The 16,569-nt window shown below is 43.1% G+C and overlaps 1 protein-coding gene across 1 annotated transcript in view; it reads right to left on the reverse strand.

The window, feature by feature from the left end:
- Window positions 1–979: 979 nt before the first annotated feature.
- The window catches only part of CARHSP1 (calcium regulated heat stable protein 1), a 28,966-nt gene continuing 13,376 nt past the window's right edge, over window positions 980–16,569 (reverse strand). The window contains exons 2-4 of the mRNA XM_034420563.3: window positions 12,030–12,209; window positions 5,981–6,103; window positions 980–2,355 (exon numbers count right to left, since the gene is read on the reverse strand). Coding sequence (XP_034276454.1) covers window positions 2,193–2,355; window positions 5,981–6,103; window positions 12,030–12,187 — 444 coding nt within the window. The 5' untranslated portion in view covers window positions 12,188–12,209 and the 3' untranslated portion in view covers window positions 980–2,192. The remainder of the gene's footprint in view (window positions 2,356–5,980; window positions 6,104–12,029; window positions 12,210–16,569) is intronic.

Below are 16,569 nucleotides of genomic sequence, written 5' to 3' on the forward strand. Positions count from 1 at the left end.
ATCCAATAAATCCAATAAATCCGATAGATAGATAAACAAACAAACAAACAAACAAACAAACAAACAAACACTCAGTAAGTGACTCATATGGCCATTAAGCGAATCTATTTCTCTCACTAATTCTTCTTGTCTGATGCCAGCAAGGAAGGTCACAAATGATGATCACATGACCCCGGGATCCTACAACCGTTGTAAATACAGATAGTCCTCAACCTACGACCACAATTGAGCCCAACATTTCTGTTGTTAAGCGAGACATTTGTTCAGTGAGTTTTGCCCCAATTTACAACCTTTCTGGCCAGTGTTGTTAAGTGAATCACTACAGGTGTTAAGTCAGTTACACGGTTGTTAAGTGAATCTGGCTTCCCCACTGAATTTGTTTGTCAGAAGGTCGCAAAAGGGGGATGACATGACCGCAGGACACTGCAACCGTCATATATATGAATCAGTCGCCAAGCATCTGAATTTTGATCATGTGACCAAGGGGAATGCTGCAATGGTCCTAAGTGTGAAAAACGGTCATAAGTCACTCTTTTCAGTGCCATTGTAATTCCAAACTGTCACTAAACGAACTGCTGTAAGTCAAGGAGTACCTGTACATGCTGGTTGCCCAAAGCCCAAACTTTGATCCCATGACTCGGTATACTGCGATGGACATAAGTGTGGGGACTGGTCATCTTTTTCAGCGCCCCTGTAATTTTGAAAGGTCAGGGTTTGAAACAAACAGTTGTAAGTCAAGGAGCACTTGTACCCACATCCCTCCCAAACATTTTGATTCACTCCATCCAGGCATTGCCCATTTTGCCCCTTAACAGGCCCAAATGTTCTTTAACTTTGAAAGAATATCTGACAGGAATTTTTTTCTCCATCAAACTGAGAACAGGTAGGAGAAAATCAAGAGATAATTTTGCAGCACAGCACGGAATGGAATGTGTTTTGTTTAAGAAATAGCATGGAAGATTTCCTCAAACTGCAAGTATTTTATTTGTAATATTTTATTTGTCATTTGGTCAGTGACTGTTAATACTTCCACACAATTCCCCCCCCAAAGAGAACTCATTCCAAACATCTCATTTCCCTCCAGTCTCTCCTAAAAGTTAAATACTCTTCAGGACATTTTTTTTTTTTTGCTGGACAAAGAGCAAAAAGCATTTTGAAACAACCAATAAACTGCAAACTACAAACCTCAAACCTTTAAATATGTGCATGCACACAACAGTTGCGATAGCAGAGATTGTCAGCTGAAGAAGCCAACGATGATTTCAAAGTTTGAATTAGGGGTGTGTGTCTGTGTGTGAGGTTAGGGTACATGTAGTAAGTCACTGCCAGAAAAGCTGATGTGTATATTTTTGAGAAAAATAAAAATAAAAGCAACTAACACACAAATATTCAACCAAAACACTATGTGGAAAAAAAAAAGTTTCTATGTGAAAAGGCAGCTTTTTGTTGCTTTTTTTAGCTGCTCTAAAACATTCAAGAAGAATGTCAAATTATAGGAACACAAATCCTCTGTAGGTATTTCCTCAAGCTATTTATCCTTTGGCTTCCCTAATCCAAAAAGAAAACAAAACAACCAGCAAAATCAATAATTTTCTGCTATCAAGCAAAGGAACATTGTTTTGCTCCTAAATTGTTTGCCCCTAAATACTACCACCAAAGCGGAAAACCTCTTTAACTCAGCAGCTGCTGCCTTCTTCAACCTGATCTATTCAGATGTGTTAGGACTCCAACCACTATGCTGCACAGCCAGCGTAGCCTTCCAAGTGGGGAGTACAAATTCTGAAAGGTATCAGATTGAGGAAGGAGACGGACCACCCAGAGAATCCCATCTTTTGAGCAGATGGATCGGTTCCCATTTCTCCTCTTCTGATGAGAACTTTGGACTATCTTTGGACTATCTTTGGACTATCCTACTCAATGAGAAAAAAAAAAACATTCAAATTGTAAAGCAAAAGCTAAACATTTGCTTCCCTGCCAGCCCGAACACTACAATTTTTCCACTTATTAATTTGTATACTTTGAAAATCATGGCGCTATTTTTTTATTTTTATTAAAAAAGGGTTTAATCTGGCCACCTTTGGAACCCTGTTTTCAATTACACAATCTGCAGAAAACTCATCAGGCTTGGCTACTCTAAGTTGTTGAACACGATCCAATAGTCCTCTTCAGTCAACATGGCTTCCGAACTCCCTCTAGGAGTTGACCACGTGTCCCGACCACGTCTCATGTTTCGTGCCCGGAGCTAGGTGAGTGATGTTGACCTCTACAGCTTGAAGTTTCTCGTTCTTTGGAGGAATGCTGCACACCTTGTAGGTGACCTCATCACCAGCTACCGGAACATACTCTCCTTCAATACTGTAAGATAAATAAAGAAGATCGTAACTGCTTTAATGGAAGGGAATCGGCTGTCCCAATCCAACACCTCCAACAGGTCTATGGAGATTCTCAGTCATGGTTGTCCCAAAGGTGCTTTTTCAAGAGGCAACCAGACTGCGTTTTTCCTTGAAAATATTTCCCTTCTAATTTAAGAAGCTTCTTCAGCTTCTGAATGAATGGTGGATAATTCCACCAGAACTGAAAAACTGAAGAACTAAGCTATGGTTTGTTTTATTGAACAAGCCACTATTAGTCTATGGAGATTCTCAGTCATACAGGTCCTGGTTGTTCCAAAGATGCCTTTCCAAGAGGCAACTGGACTTTCTTTGTTTTTCCTTGGAGACATTTTGCTTCTCATCCAAGAAGCTTCTTCAGCTTCTCATCCAAGAAGCTTCTTCAGCTTCTGAATGAAGAAGCTTCTTCAATGAGAAGCAAAATGTCTTCAAGAAAAAACAAAATAAGTCCAGTTACCTCTTGAAAAAGCACCTTTGGGTCCACCAGGCTTAGTTTCTTCTCATCCACCATCTAAATCCACACTATGTCCCAGAAAACTAAGATCAATCTTCTGGTCCAATATGAACACCAGAATATGAAAAGAGCTTTGTAGCTGGATTAAGGCCACGAGCCCAACTTCTCCAGGGATAGGCAATTTGGTGACCACAGAAGTTTTGGATTTTCCCAGCAAGCCCAGCCAGCATAGCCAATGACTATGAGGTCATGTGGAAGAGTCAAACTTCTGGAGGATTCAAAATAGCCTATGCCTCGTCCATCCCAATTCTTTCCCTTGAAGTGGTCAACCAGGGTTATTCAGAAACCTCACAAACATTGATAGAAATACAGTTATATTATTTTTCCCCACTGTCGCCCTGTATTAGCAATGCAGCAGACTATTGATATTTCAAGGAGCATAGTGACATAATTTGATTTCCCCTTCATACAGTGAAGTTTACCGTGTTTCCCTGAAAATAAGGCATCCCGATAATAAGCCCAATCGGGCTTTTGAGCGCATGTGGTAAAATACCCCCCCCCCCAAAAAATAAGCCCTCCCTGAAAATATTTAAATGCATCCGCAGCCGGTCCCTGCCATTTCCTCTGGTTAGGGTTAGGGAGACAGAGCTGGAAATCAGGTAAGACGGCAAGAGGAGCCCCGTCTTGCTCCACGCGCCCCAAAATAATAAGACCTCCCCAAAAATAAGGCCAAGTTCTTATTTCGGGGTTCAAAAAAATATATGACAGGGTCTTATTTTCGGGGAAACATGGGTAGAAGTTTAGAGCTCATTTTGAGCTACTCTGCTGGCTTTTTATTTTTGCTTGCTGAATAAAAGAGACACCCCCCCTCCTTTAGAGAAGGGGAGGGGGGCATCTTCACGTAGTTTCACAGCTTTTCTCACTGAGAAAGTCTCACACTTGTGATTCCCACTCCAGAGACGCGCCAGCCCGTCAAAGATCAGATCTTAGAGTCTGCTGATCGGACCTCGGCCCATGGAGTCCTGGGGCCAGGTTTTGATTTTTAAAAAATTGTGGGGTTGTTTTTATTAGCGGGAGCTTCTCCAAGGAACCTATTAGCATTAGGTGTTGTGGAAACGGATCGTCCATGGGGCGTTTCTCCTTCATTATTAAGGAGTTCCTGGCAGCTTGTAAGAGGTTTGAGTATCCCCTTGCTTGGCACGCGGACTTGTTATGTGATGCTTTTCAATGGTTTGCTTCGGCTAATGATCCAGTTCAACATCCCTTTATTTACTGGGGTGTTTATTGTCTCTGGAGCCAAAAGAAGTAACGGCCTGGGCACCCGATTGCTGCCTTTGGCAAAACATACCCTCCAAGACTGGCACTTAAAGCCTCCTGCATGCTAATAAGGAGCAGCCGCCATGCCATGCCTCCTTCCTAGCCATTTCTTGACCTCTAGCGTGGTGTCCGTCACTTGCTGACAAGACATTCTGCTCTTGGCTCCGACCCTTGTACAAAAACAACCTCTCCTTTTATGGGGCCCCAGCATTATTTTCAGCGGCTGAGCCCGTTGTTCTAACCCCAGGAGAGGGAAATGCATTTCTATCCACGTGTGCGCACAAATTTATTTATCTCTGACTCCCTCGTGCTTTTGATCTAAATTACAAAGCACCAGGCCTTTATTGTTATTATTATTATTTTAAACGACAGAGAATCTGCTCTCAACCTGCTTATTATTTTGAATGCTTCTGTTCCTTCCCTTCCCTCTTTTCTCCTTGTTTTGCAGGACGGAAGAACCCAAACTACCTGTTGTGTTCCTTCTGTGGGACAAATGATAGCTTTCGAGAAGGGCAGTTTATTTTCCTTCCTAGCTTTCCCTTGGCTGACCTTTGCACTGACCTCTGCAATGGGATTTCCAGATCGAATCCTGATGGTTCCCAACCCCTCAGTTACCATCCATGAAATGAAAACATAACTGAGTTTGAAGCCCACCAACCAAGCGCCTTGGTAGTACAGTGGTCTAAAGCACCCTGTTATTAACACAGCTGCCTGCAATTTACTACTGGTTCGAATCTCTCCAAGGCTCAAGGTTGACTCAGCCTTCCATCCTTTCTAAGGTAGGTGAAATGAGGACCCAGTTTGTGGGGGCAATAAGCTGACTTTGTATAAAATATACAAAAGTATGAAAGCTATTGCTTAGCACACTGTAAGCCGCCCTGAGTCTCCGGAGAAGGGCGGCATATAAATCAAATTAAAAAAAAACAAAAAAAAACCCTCCCCCCCTTGGGTACCATTGCTCATTTCCAACTATGTTTCCCTACAGATAGTCCTCGATGTATGACCACACCCATCATTAAGTGATATGGTCATTAAGTAAGTCATACCCAACTTTGCAAGCTTTTTTAAAAGAAAGTATTGTGGACCGCCAGCGGCCTGCGCGGATTGTTGCTGATCCCGACGACGAGGAGGCTGGTGTGGTGCTGCGCCAGGAGCCTGTGCAGCTGGCGCTCGAGTCGGACAGCGAGGAGGCTGAAGAAGATGTGGTGCCAGAGGCAGGGATTCAGTCAGGGCCTTCAGAACCTCCAGAGGCTCCTTTAAGTGAAGAGGATGAAGAGGAGGAGCCTCTTCTCAATGCACGAGCATGCAGAGCTGGTTATAAGTGTGAAAAATGGTCTAAAGTCACTTTTTTCAGTGATGTTGCAACTTCGAATGTTCACTAAATGAACTGTTGTAAGTCGAGGACTACCTGTAGGTACCATTTTGGTGGGAAGGTAACAGAGCTCTGTGACGTCATGCTGCGGAAATGTCTGACCGCATAAATGTCTCTGGACAGCACTGGCTCAGTGGCTTTGAAACGGAAACGAGCATCAGCCCCAGTGGTGGGATTCAGCCAGTTCGCACCACTTAGGGAGAACCGGTTGTTAACTTTCTGAGCAGTTTGGCAAACTGGTTATTGGAGGAAATCATTAGGGCAGAGAACCAGTTGTTAAATTACTTGAATCCCACCACTGATCGGCCCCCATAGTCGGCAACGAGTAGCAGAATAAAATCTGCAGGAACTCCCTTTACTTTGCAAGTCTACTTGCATTTTGAATTCTGCAACACCTAGAAAGCAAGAGAACTAGCACCTTTTGTTTCCAAAAGGAGGTTTGCTTACTCAGAAATATGGACGAAGATCTCCGGGCCTCCATCACCAGGTGTGATGAAGCCATGGCCCTTGGATCGGCAGAAGCATTTACACACCCCACTATAGGTGGGCCCTTCAGCGGCTCGTGTCGTCCTACGGAAAAAGACAGACTTGTTCAGGAAATTGGAAAAAAGCAATCAACTTGTTTTTTTTAAATTAAATTTTTTTTTTATTTTTTAAACAAACAAACATTTAATATATCAGTCATTCTTTCCGTGTGACATCTTGGTGTGTCTCCAATCGTTCTTCTTTTTGTTATTTCTTCTGTCTTCGTTCTCATCCAATCAATTACAACAATTCATCACTAACAAAATATTCTGATTATGGCATTTTTATACATAACTATTAATTGACTTATTTGTATCTCTTTTCTAACCAATAGTAGAGTTGATTCCATATCTTAAAGTATTCTGAATCTTCTCTTTCTTTAATCATCATAGTCAATATATTCATTTCTGCACAATCTAAAATTTTTTTAATTACTTCTCCTTCCAAAGGTATTTTCTCTGCTTTCCAATGTTGTGCATAAACAATCCTTGCAGCTGTTATTACATGTATAACAATAATAAAAAAAGAGCAATCAACTTGTGTTGGGGAGACCATGTTTTGCTTAAAGGAAGTTCTAACACCCTCGTTTTGTTCTAAGCTGGCAAGACTTCCTACTGATTTGGGGTCTTTTGCTCTCCAAAGTTTAGCTTTAGTTTTATATAAAAGCCATTCCCATTCAGTGGGTTTTACAAGGGCAGGAGCTGGCTTCCCAAATATCACAAGAACTGTTTTTAAAAGCCAAGGATTTCGTCCTTGGGCTGGAAAAGGAGTATAAGTAAGACCTGCTGGATCTCAGAAACCCTGAAGATCAGAGACAGGAATGGAGACAATGATTAGAAGGTTATATGTTTGAACCTGTATGTTGATATGGCCTACAGGCAGATAGATAGATAGATAGATAGATAGATAGATAGATAGATAGATAGATAGATAGATAGATAGATAGATAGATGATAGACAGATAAATGATAGATAGTTGATAGATTGATATAGATAGATGATATACTTTTTTAAAAAAATTAGATTTATATGCCGTCCTTCTCCGGAGACTCAGGGTGGCTTACAATGCGTTAAGCAATAGCCTTCATACTTTTGTATATTTTATACAAAGTCAGCTTATTGCCCCCACAAACTGGGTCCTCAATTTACCTACCTTAGAAAGGATGGAAGGCTGAGATGATAGATAGATGATATAGATGATAATTATAGATAGATAGTTGATAGATGATAGATAGATGATAGATGATAGGTAGATGATATAGGTAGATGATTGGCAGATAGATGATAGATAGATAGATGATAGTTAGATAGATAGATAATGATAGATAGACAGGCAAGACAGACAGACAGATATACAGATGTACAGAGATAGATATCAAGTTCTGCAGGATTTAGCCAAGGACAGAATTCTACCAAAGGAGGAAGAATTCTAAAAATGGGTTGCAGAAGTCAGATTTTGTATACTGAACAATGCAGAAACATGTTCCAGATAAGTTTAGACTGAAAAAAGATTAGGGGTTTTGGGTTTTAAAGGCAGAAACATGTACTTTTATAAGAGGGTTTGCATGGATGGCAATTATAGAAGAGCAAGGATGTTTTCAATCACAAAACCAATTCATAAAGTCTCATGATAGGGCAGATAGATGTAGACCTTAACCTTTGACTGTAACTGGGCCTGGCAATTACAGTTGTCAGTCCTGTTGGTCATTTTGTGACCGTTTTTGTGGCGGTCATTAACTGAACACCATGTTTGTTAAGTGAACTGAGTGTCTGCTATGTGCTGGTTTTTAATGGAAACCAGAGATAAAGAGGTATGGCAGGTTTTAAATTGTGGATTTTTAACAGTGAGTTTTTATGCTGTTCACCACCCGGAGTTACTGCCCATGAGTTGGACAGCTTTAATAAATAAGTAAATAAATAAATAAAGCATAAAGTATTGAGCATAAACACAGTACAGCAATGTGAAGAAAGGCCTGCAAACGTTACTGCAATCTTTTTTTAAAAAAAAATCTCTAATTAAATGTACAGCTACACCAAGCATTAAGATAAGAAAACGAGAAAGGAGGAAAAAACCCCAGAATCAATTGTCCATTCCATCCTTGTTCACTAACATCTGGCTTTGATGCCCACCAAATTCCATGTTCTTTCTGAAATGTCTCAAACGTGGACCGGAAATTCTGGTCCACCTAACTCAATGCAGCTTGAAAAGAAAAAAAAAATCAGAATCTGGAAGGCAACCGTTGACTCATCATTCAGAATTAACAGAATAAGAGAGCTAGAGGCCTTCTAGTCCAACCCTCTGCTCAAGCAGGAGACTATATACCAGTGATGGCTTTTTGCCATCACGTGCCAAAAGCAGAGGTCACGTGGGGGAGTTGCGCACATGCGTGCCCATATCCGTAATTCAATGTGCCCCCCCACAAATGCACGCACGACCCCCCGTGCTCCCCCCGCTTTTGGCATGTGATGGCACGGTGGGCCTGATAGGCCCATTTTTGCCCTCTCCTGGCTTCAGAGCCTTTCTTGGAGCCTGGGGAGGGAGAAAACAGCCTTCCCCATCCCCCGGAGGCCTTCCGGAGGCTGGAAACAGCCCACTTCCTGACTTCCGGTGGGCCCGGAAGGCCCAAAAATCAGCTGGCCGGTGCACATACGCGTGCTGGAGCTGAACTTAAAAGAGCCTTGGTGGTGCAGCGGACTAAGTGCTCTTATGTAGCACTTAGCTGCCAGCTGCCTGCAATTAGTGCAAGTTCAAATCTCACCAGGCTCAAGGTTGACTCAGCCTTCCATCCTTCCAAGGTAGGTAAATTGAGGACCCGGATTGTGGGGGCAATAAGCTGACTTTGTAGAAACACCGCTTATGGCGGGGGCAAAAGCCCTACTAAGCAGGTATATACAAAAGAATGAAGGCTATTGCTATAAGTGCATTGTAAGCCGCCCTGAGTCTTTGGAGGAGGGCGTCATATAAATTGAACTAATAAATAATAAATAAATAATAAACTAGGGCAACGCTCGCGTGCCCACAGATATGGGTGCCATAGGTTTGCCATCACGGCTGTATGCCATTTCAGACAACTGGCTGTCCAAAGTCTTCTTAAAAACTTCCAGTGATGGAGCGCCCACAACTTCTGGAAGCAAGTCATTCCACTGATTAAGGGGGAAACCAGGGAGAACTTTGAGTGATGAACTCTTGCTCATACTTGTGGCTACACCTGGCTGAGAGTTCTGAGGTTCTCTCTCACCTTGACTTACTGGACCGAAGTGGTTCTGATGCCATGGAGATGCCAGGGTGGTTGCACACCCTTCCTACCAACCAGGAATGGGAGAAGCTGGGTACAGCTTGAATCCCATGTCCTCTCCTTCCCCTCCTGCTCACCACCTCCCTCCCTCCCTTGCACAACTTTTGAGCTTCTGGCCTGGATGCAATTGTGACACCACCACCTGTGGCTGAGTCATGTGTGCTTCTCACTTGGTCTGATGTCACAGTTACTGGTGGGTGCAAATCCCTTTCGGAGCACTTAGCAAATGACTCATAACTACGGTAGGTTGGTCATAAGATGATGCCTTCGTTTGGACCAATCAAAATGGTGCAAAAGGGATTACAATCTTGTTTCTCCATCCTTGGCCACTGTAAGATGGGGGAACTTCAACTCCCAGAATTCCCCAGGCAGCAGTTGCCTTCTGATTCCTTCTCTTCCAGTGCATTGAGTTAAGTCAGTGTTTCTCAACCTTGGCAACTTGAAGGTGAGTAGACTTCAACTCCCAGAATTCCCCAGCCAGCATAGCTGGCTGGGGAATTCTGGGAGTTGAAGTCTACTCACCTTCAAGTTGCCAAGGTTGAGAAACACTGAGTTAAGTGGACCAGAATGTTGGAGACATTTCAGGAAGAACATGGCACTCGGTGGGCATCACAGCCAGAAATTATTGACACCTCATCCTATCTATTTTCCACTGAGCCCTCAAATTCTCTGTCAGTTTTAACCAAACCCATTCTGCAATGTCATATCCCCAATGCCCCACCCTGCAGGACATCAGCCAGACACAAGATGGAAACACACCCGGCTGAAAAAGCATGCCCCTCCCACCCAAAACTAAGTAGGCGTTATGAATTCATTTTCAAATGCCTAAAATAATACAAAAGTGGACAGCTTATCATTACACAAGAAAATGCCTAAAACGAACTTCAAAAGCTGTCATTACAACTACTTCCCAGGTTCACCCAATTTTGTAAGTCTTTAAAAAGAAAAATTAACCTTTCAACATTAAGCAAGCTTGTTCGTGAATCTTTTCCAAACTGAGAGATAATGTGACGTATTTTTGGGGGGGATTAACCAAACATTATAAAGTTCTCAAAAATAGCAAGATCACCCCTCACTGAAGATCAATCCTTTATATTTGGAATTACAGTATTTTTCCATCTCTTAAAAGATTGTTCTTTTTGCAATATGAAAAATTCATCTTTATTGTGAACGTGTTAAATTCAAGCTGTCGGTATTCAGGACAATAGATCTCTCTTTAAAAACCAGGGTTTTTTCCCCCCAATATTTTTGGCAAGATATTGAATAATAATACAGGAAGTCCTCGACTTATGACAATTGAGCCCAAAATTTCTGTTGTTAAGTGAGATAGTTGTTCAGTGAATGTTGCTAACGTTCTTGTCATAATTAACTGAATCACCACTGTTGTTCAGTTAGTGACAGTTGTTAAGTGAATCTGGCTTCCCCGTCGCAAAAGGGGATCACATGACCCTGGGACACGTCATAAATATGAATCAGTTGCCAAGCATCCAAATTTTGATCATATAACCATGGGGATGCGCCAATGGTCATAAGTATGAAAAATGGTCAGAAGTCACTTTTTTCAGTGCTGTTATAACTCGGAATGGTCACTAAATGAACTGTTGTAAGTGGAGGACTACCTGTACTCCAAAAGGGGTCTAAGAAAGAACACGACCACAACAGTTGAGTTAAAAACCTGTCCAATTTCTTGCAACGCCATTCTTTGTGAAAGGTTCTAGATCAGTGAGAGCGAACCTTTTAGAGATCGAGTGCCCAAACTGCAACTGAAAACCCATGTATTTATCGCAAAGTGCCAACACGGCAATTTAATCTGAATAATGAGGTTTTACTACCTAAAAATAATGATAAACAAGGCAGAGTTCAGCTAAATTTCTAAGAAAAATGTGATAAATGCACTTTTATGCCCCTTCATTTTCTTTCTGCTTTTGAAATATTACGTTTAGCAACAATAAAAAAGAAAAACTTTTGTAATATTATTTCTCTTTCCCTCCCTCTCTCTTTCTCTTTCCCTCCCTCCCTCTCTCTTTCCCCCTCTCTTTCTCTCTCTCTCTCTTTCCCTCCCTTTCCGAGTAGCTGAGTTCCAATTAGTTGCAAAAAGTCCTTCGGGAGAAGTTCTTCGGGATAATCACCAACCTTTATCTCCCTTGACAGTCTGCCAAAGACCTACTTGGCAAAGCCACACGGATTCCAGAATCAAACAGAGATGCTGACTGGGAACAGAATTAACAACGTTGCTTTCCTACAAAGAGCCCAAAAGCCTTTGCTCCTCTTTTAAGCCTTATGGGGAGGCACCTCTCATCTCCAGGCCTTACTCCCGAGTCGTCCCTTTTGCTTTAACTGTTCATGCCTTCTGGCAGCTCTGCGCATGCGCGCACTAGGAACAGGCTCCTCCTGTTCCTCTGCCTCTCTGCTGTCCGACTCTGGAGGCTCCGGAGTCCACGCATCACTTCCAGATGGCCCTGGCCCCATCTCTGCCTCCGACGCAGAGCCCTCATCCGGGCCTTCCCCTGACTCCAGGACTGGCCCATGTTCCTCCCCAGCTTCCTCACTGTCCGACTCCGCTGCCAGCTCCACTGGCTGCTGGCGGACCACAACTATTTCTCAATGGGGAAGGACTCCTCTAGACACCTCATTGCTCCCCACCCACGGTCTCACCTCCTCGCCTCCATACTCACGCTGAAAACGTGCGGTTCCTCCGAGTCGGAAGTGGGCTTGGGATCAGATAACCTCTCATGGGGGAAGGAGAACGGTCTCTGGCCCGGCGGCCTTCTGGCAGATGGAGAGCCCTGGGAGGTGGAGACCGTTGGTGGGCTGAAGTTGACTCCGAAGACATTTTGGACACAGCCGGTGGGAAGCTGAAAAGAAAGAAGAAAACACTTTAGGCCACCTGGATTGGATCCATTCCATTAAACTTGGTTCTCTTGTTGAGGTTTGCTTGGTCCCAAGCAGGATTCTGCACCAGATAGGAACACCAGAAAGGAGCTACACATTCATTTCCTCGGCAGTTGCAAAAGTTGACAAGCCAAATATGGAATTTTTGGTCACAGAAAGGCAAGATACCCTTCAGCTGCTGAAGCCAGGAAAGAAACCAGAGTTTCTCTAAAGAAAATCATACTTTTCCTTAGGCTCCCTAGTAAAAAATTCCTCTGCAAAATTCATGGGCAGCCCTTGGTAACTCCACTTTTTTTTTTTTTTAATTTGATTTATATGCCGCCCTTCTCCGGAGACTCAGGGCGGCTTACAATGCATTAAGCATTGTAATTGCAGACAGCTGGCGTTAACCACAATGCTATCAGTCTGCTGAGCCACCAGGCCACTTCTGGGGACCCCCACGCAACCTGCTGCTTCTGAAGGAACCTGCCTTACTCTGAAGGAGGAAATCCAATTTTCACCGGTTAAATGAAGGCTTCACCATGGAGCTCTCGCCTCACAATCAGGAAGCTATGAGTTCGATTCTAGGTAGAGGCAGATATTTCTCTCTCTGGGCACAATGAGAATGTATCTGCTGAACAAAGCTCCTCATTGGCGACAGGAAAAGCGTCCGGCCAGTAAACACTCAGCTCCATTCAGTTGCCCAGACTCCATCCCGCACAGGATTATGGGGTCATTAAAAGAAGATGATGAAATGAAGGCTTCACCATCCAGAAGTGTTAACGAAAACAAAAGAAGCTTTCAGCTCAAGAGGCACAATTGGCACCCATCAATTCGATTCAATTTATGGTTGTAGACCAGTTCAGATAATAAACAAAATAAAATTTAAGACAGAATTCATTTGTAAAACAATCTAACTGACATCTATAAGTCATTTCATTTCATATTTATGACAGTCGTAGTGTCCTGGAGTCACGTGGTCCCCTTTTTACGACCTTCTGACAAGCAAAGTCAACGGGGAACCCAGATTCACTTAATAACCGTGTTACTAACTTAACAACTGCAGTGATTCACTTAATAACTGTAGCAAGAAAAGTCATAAAATGGGGCAAAACTCAACAACTGGCTTGCTTACCAATGACAAATTTGGGCTCAATTGTGGCTGTAAGTTGAGAACTCCTGTAGTTATGCAAGCCATTTCTGCAAAAATTGATATACAGAGGTAAGACTCTTACCAGGATAATTAATTTATTTTTGGGGGGGGGGGAACCTGTTTAAAACTGAACATGAGTCAAGACGATCAGATAATGTCAAATCCACACAAAAGAAAAGTGTTCCGCCTTCTCCATTCTTCCCATTATGTGTACAGAAACCCATTACTGACGTCATGTTTTCCATGGCATCTCAGTAAGTCAAAAGAAGAAAGGAAGGAGAGACATGTGGCAATGCAGGAATTTTCCACTCTATTTTCAAGAGTGAAAATACGTTTAAGAGATTTAACAGATTAAGAGAGTTGGAAGGGACCTTGTAGGCCATCTAATCCAACCTCCCACCCAAGCAGGAGACCCTACACCATCCTCAACGAATGGCAGTCCAATCTCCCCTTAAAAGCCTCCAGTGATGAAGCACCCACGATTTCCAAAGGCAACTTCTGTTCCATTGGTTGATCACTCTCTCACTCTCAGAAAATTTCTCCTTATTTCCAGGTTGAATCTCTCCTTGTTCAGTTTCCATCCATGATTCCTTGTCTGGCCTTCAGGTGCTCTGGAGAATAGCTTGACCCCCTCCTCTCTGTGGCAGCCCCTCAAATATTGGAAGACTGCTATCCTGTCTCCCCTGGTCCTTCTCTTCACTAGACTAGCCAGGCCCAGTTCCTGCAACCGTTCTTCATATGCTTTAGCCTCCAGTCCTGTCTCTAGTTCTCAACTTACAATCACAATAGAGCCAAAAACTTATGCTGCTAAGTGAGACATTTGTTAAGTGAGTTCTGCTCCATTTTGCGACCTTTCTTGCCACCGTTGTTAAGTGAATCATTGCAGTTAAGTTAGTAATATGGTTGTTAAATGAATCTGGCTTCCCCATTGACTCTGCTTCTCCGAAGGTGGCAAAATGGGATCACGTGACCCTGGGACACAGCGACTGTCATAAGTCTGAGTCAGTTGTTCAGTGTCGGAATTTTGACCGTGGGGATGCTGTAATGGTAATAAGTGTGAAAAACGATAACTTTTTTCAATCCTGTTGTAACTTTGAATGGTCACTAAATGAACTGTTGTAAGTGGAGGACTACCTGTATTGGATCTCTTTAGGATAGGGCCCTCAAGCCTTCTGGAACTTTGCAGATGTAGCAAATGGCAGCCTGCATAATAAGAGAGGCCTGCTTTCCCTGGAGTGCATTCGGCCTGCAAAATCAAATTAACCCTATATCCGTAATGGCGAACCTATGGCACGCAGAGTCATATCGGTTGGCACGCGAGGTCCCACCAGAAGTTGGCAAAAAGGCTGTTTCCAGCCTCTGGAGGGCCTCCGGGGGGGTAAGGAAGGCCATTTTTGTCCTCTCTAGGAGTCTGGGAGAGCATAAAACGGGCCTACCGGGCCCACCGGTCCATCGCATGCCAAAAGCGAGGGGAGCGGGGGGGTTATGCGTGAATGCACAAGGGGCGGGGCGCATAGAATTTGGGTGTGGGCACACACGTGCATGACCCCCCCAAGCTCCCTCTGCTTTTGGCACATGATGGCAAAAAGGTTAGCCATCACTGCCCTATATCATTTGTGGTGTAGGGTTTCCTGCCTAAGCAGGGGGTTGGACTAGAAGACCTCCAAGGTTCCTTCCAACTCTGTTATTCTATTCTATTCTATTCTATTCTATTCTATTCTATTCTATTCTATTCTATTCTACTCTACTCTACTCTACTCTACTCTACTCTACTCTACTCTACTTGCATTGCTTGCCAAGTTTCCACCCTATCTCCTTTAAATAGTATGAAGGCTATTGCTTAACGCATTGTAAGCCGCCCTGAGTCTCCGGAGAAGGGCGGCATATAAATAAAAATAAAAATAAAAATAAAGTTTCTGTTGCCGTATCTCTTGAAACAGCCAAACAAACCGTCATAACAGACGGGGATCATTTCAAACTGAAGGTGAACGCTGCCTTATTTTGGAACACAAATTGTGGTAATGTGTGTTTTAGGCCAACATTTTGTTTGCCTAAAACACACACTGCAAACAGACAGACGACACATATGCGTCGCTTGCAAGTAAAACATTTACAGAAGAAAAAAACAATCCTAACCCTGTTTCTTCTCCCTGTTGGGCTAGCTTTCTACCTGCAGGGAGATGAACCTCAGTCTGCTATTAGTGCTAGCAGGACCATAAAGAGGAGGACTTTGAAGGGAAAAGCCAACCTGATTAGATTCCAGTCACCTAATTCAGGAAGCAGCCTGGCTGTTAGGCAAATCTGCAGCCACCGTTCTTATAAACCTTGTGGTGAGAAAATGAGAAAATATTACACCACAGGCGGAAGAGGTGTGCCAGGAAGCAAACATACAATAATACTGGGTCTGTAGCAGAGGCCATGCCTGGAAAAAAAAAATCAGCCTATTAAAACAGGAAACTTTGCGCGTGTTTTATTTAAAAAGAAAAAACAAGCAGAATTTGTGGAAGAGATGTGCATAGGTTCAAAACGATATATGCGCCCATTTTAAGCAGCGAGCTTCTCTCCGATTCTAGATTTTATGGACACCTTTTAAGCCAGGAGGAGTATTAGAATCATAGATCTGGAAGTTCCTTGGAGGTCTTCTACTGCTACCCCCCTGCTCAAAGGCAGGAGTCCTTACACCAGTGTTTCTCAACCTTGGAAGCTTGAAGATGGGTGGACTTCAACTCCCAGATTCTGGGAGTTGAAGTCCACCCATCTTCAAGCTACCAAGGTTGAAAAACACTGCCTTACACTATCCCAGAAAAGTGCTTGTCCAGTCTCTTCTTGAAAACCTCAAGTGATGGAGCACCCATCGTTTGCTGAGACTCTAAAAAGAGTGCAGAGAAGAGCAACCAGGATGATTAGGGGACTGAGACTAAAACATACGATGAACGGTTGCAGGAACTGGGCATGGCTAGTCTAATGAAGAGAAGGACCAGGGGAGACAGGATAGTAATGTTCCAATATCTGAGGGGCTGCCACAGAGAAGAGGGGGTCAAGCTATTCTCCAAATACAAGAAAAAGAAAGAAAGAAAGAAAGAAAGAAAGAAAGAAAGAAAGAAAGAAAGAAAGAAAGAAAGAAAGAAAGAAAGAAAGAAAGAAAGAAAGAAAGAAAACATCTGAGTGAACCATGGATGGATGGATGGACA

Source organism: Pantherophis guttatus, chromosome 14 (genome assembly GCF_059756535.1).
Source record: "Pantherophis guttatus breed Tessera chromosome 14, ASM5975653v1, whole genome shotgun sequence".
NCBI classification, from domain to species: domain Eukaryota; kingdom Metazoa; phylum Chordata; class Lepidosauria; order Squamata; family Colubridae; genus Pantherophis; species Pantherophis guttatus.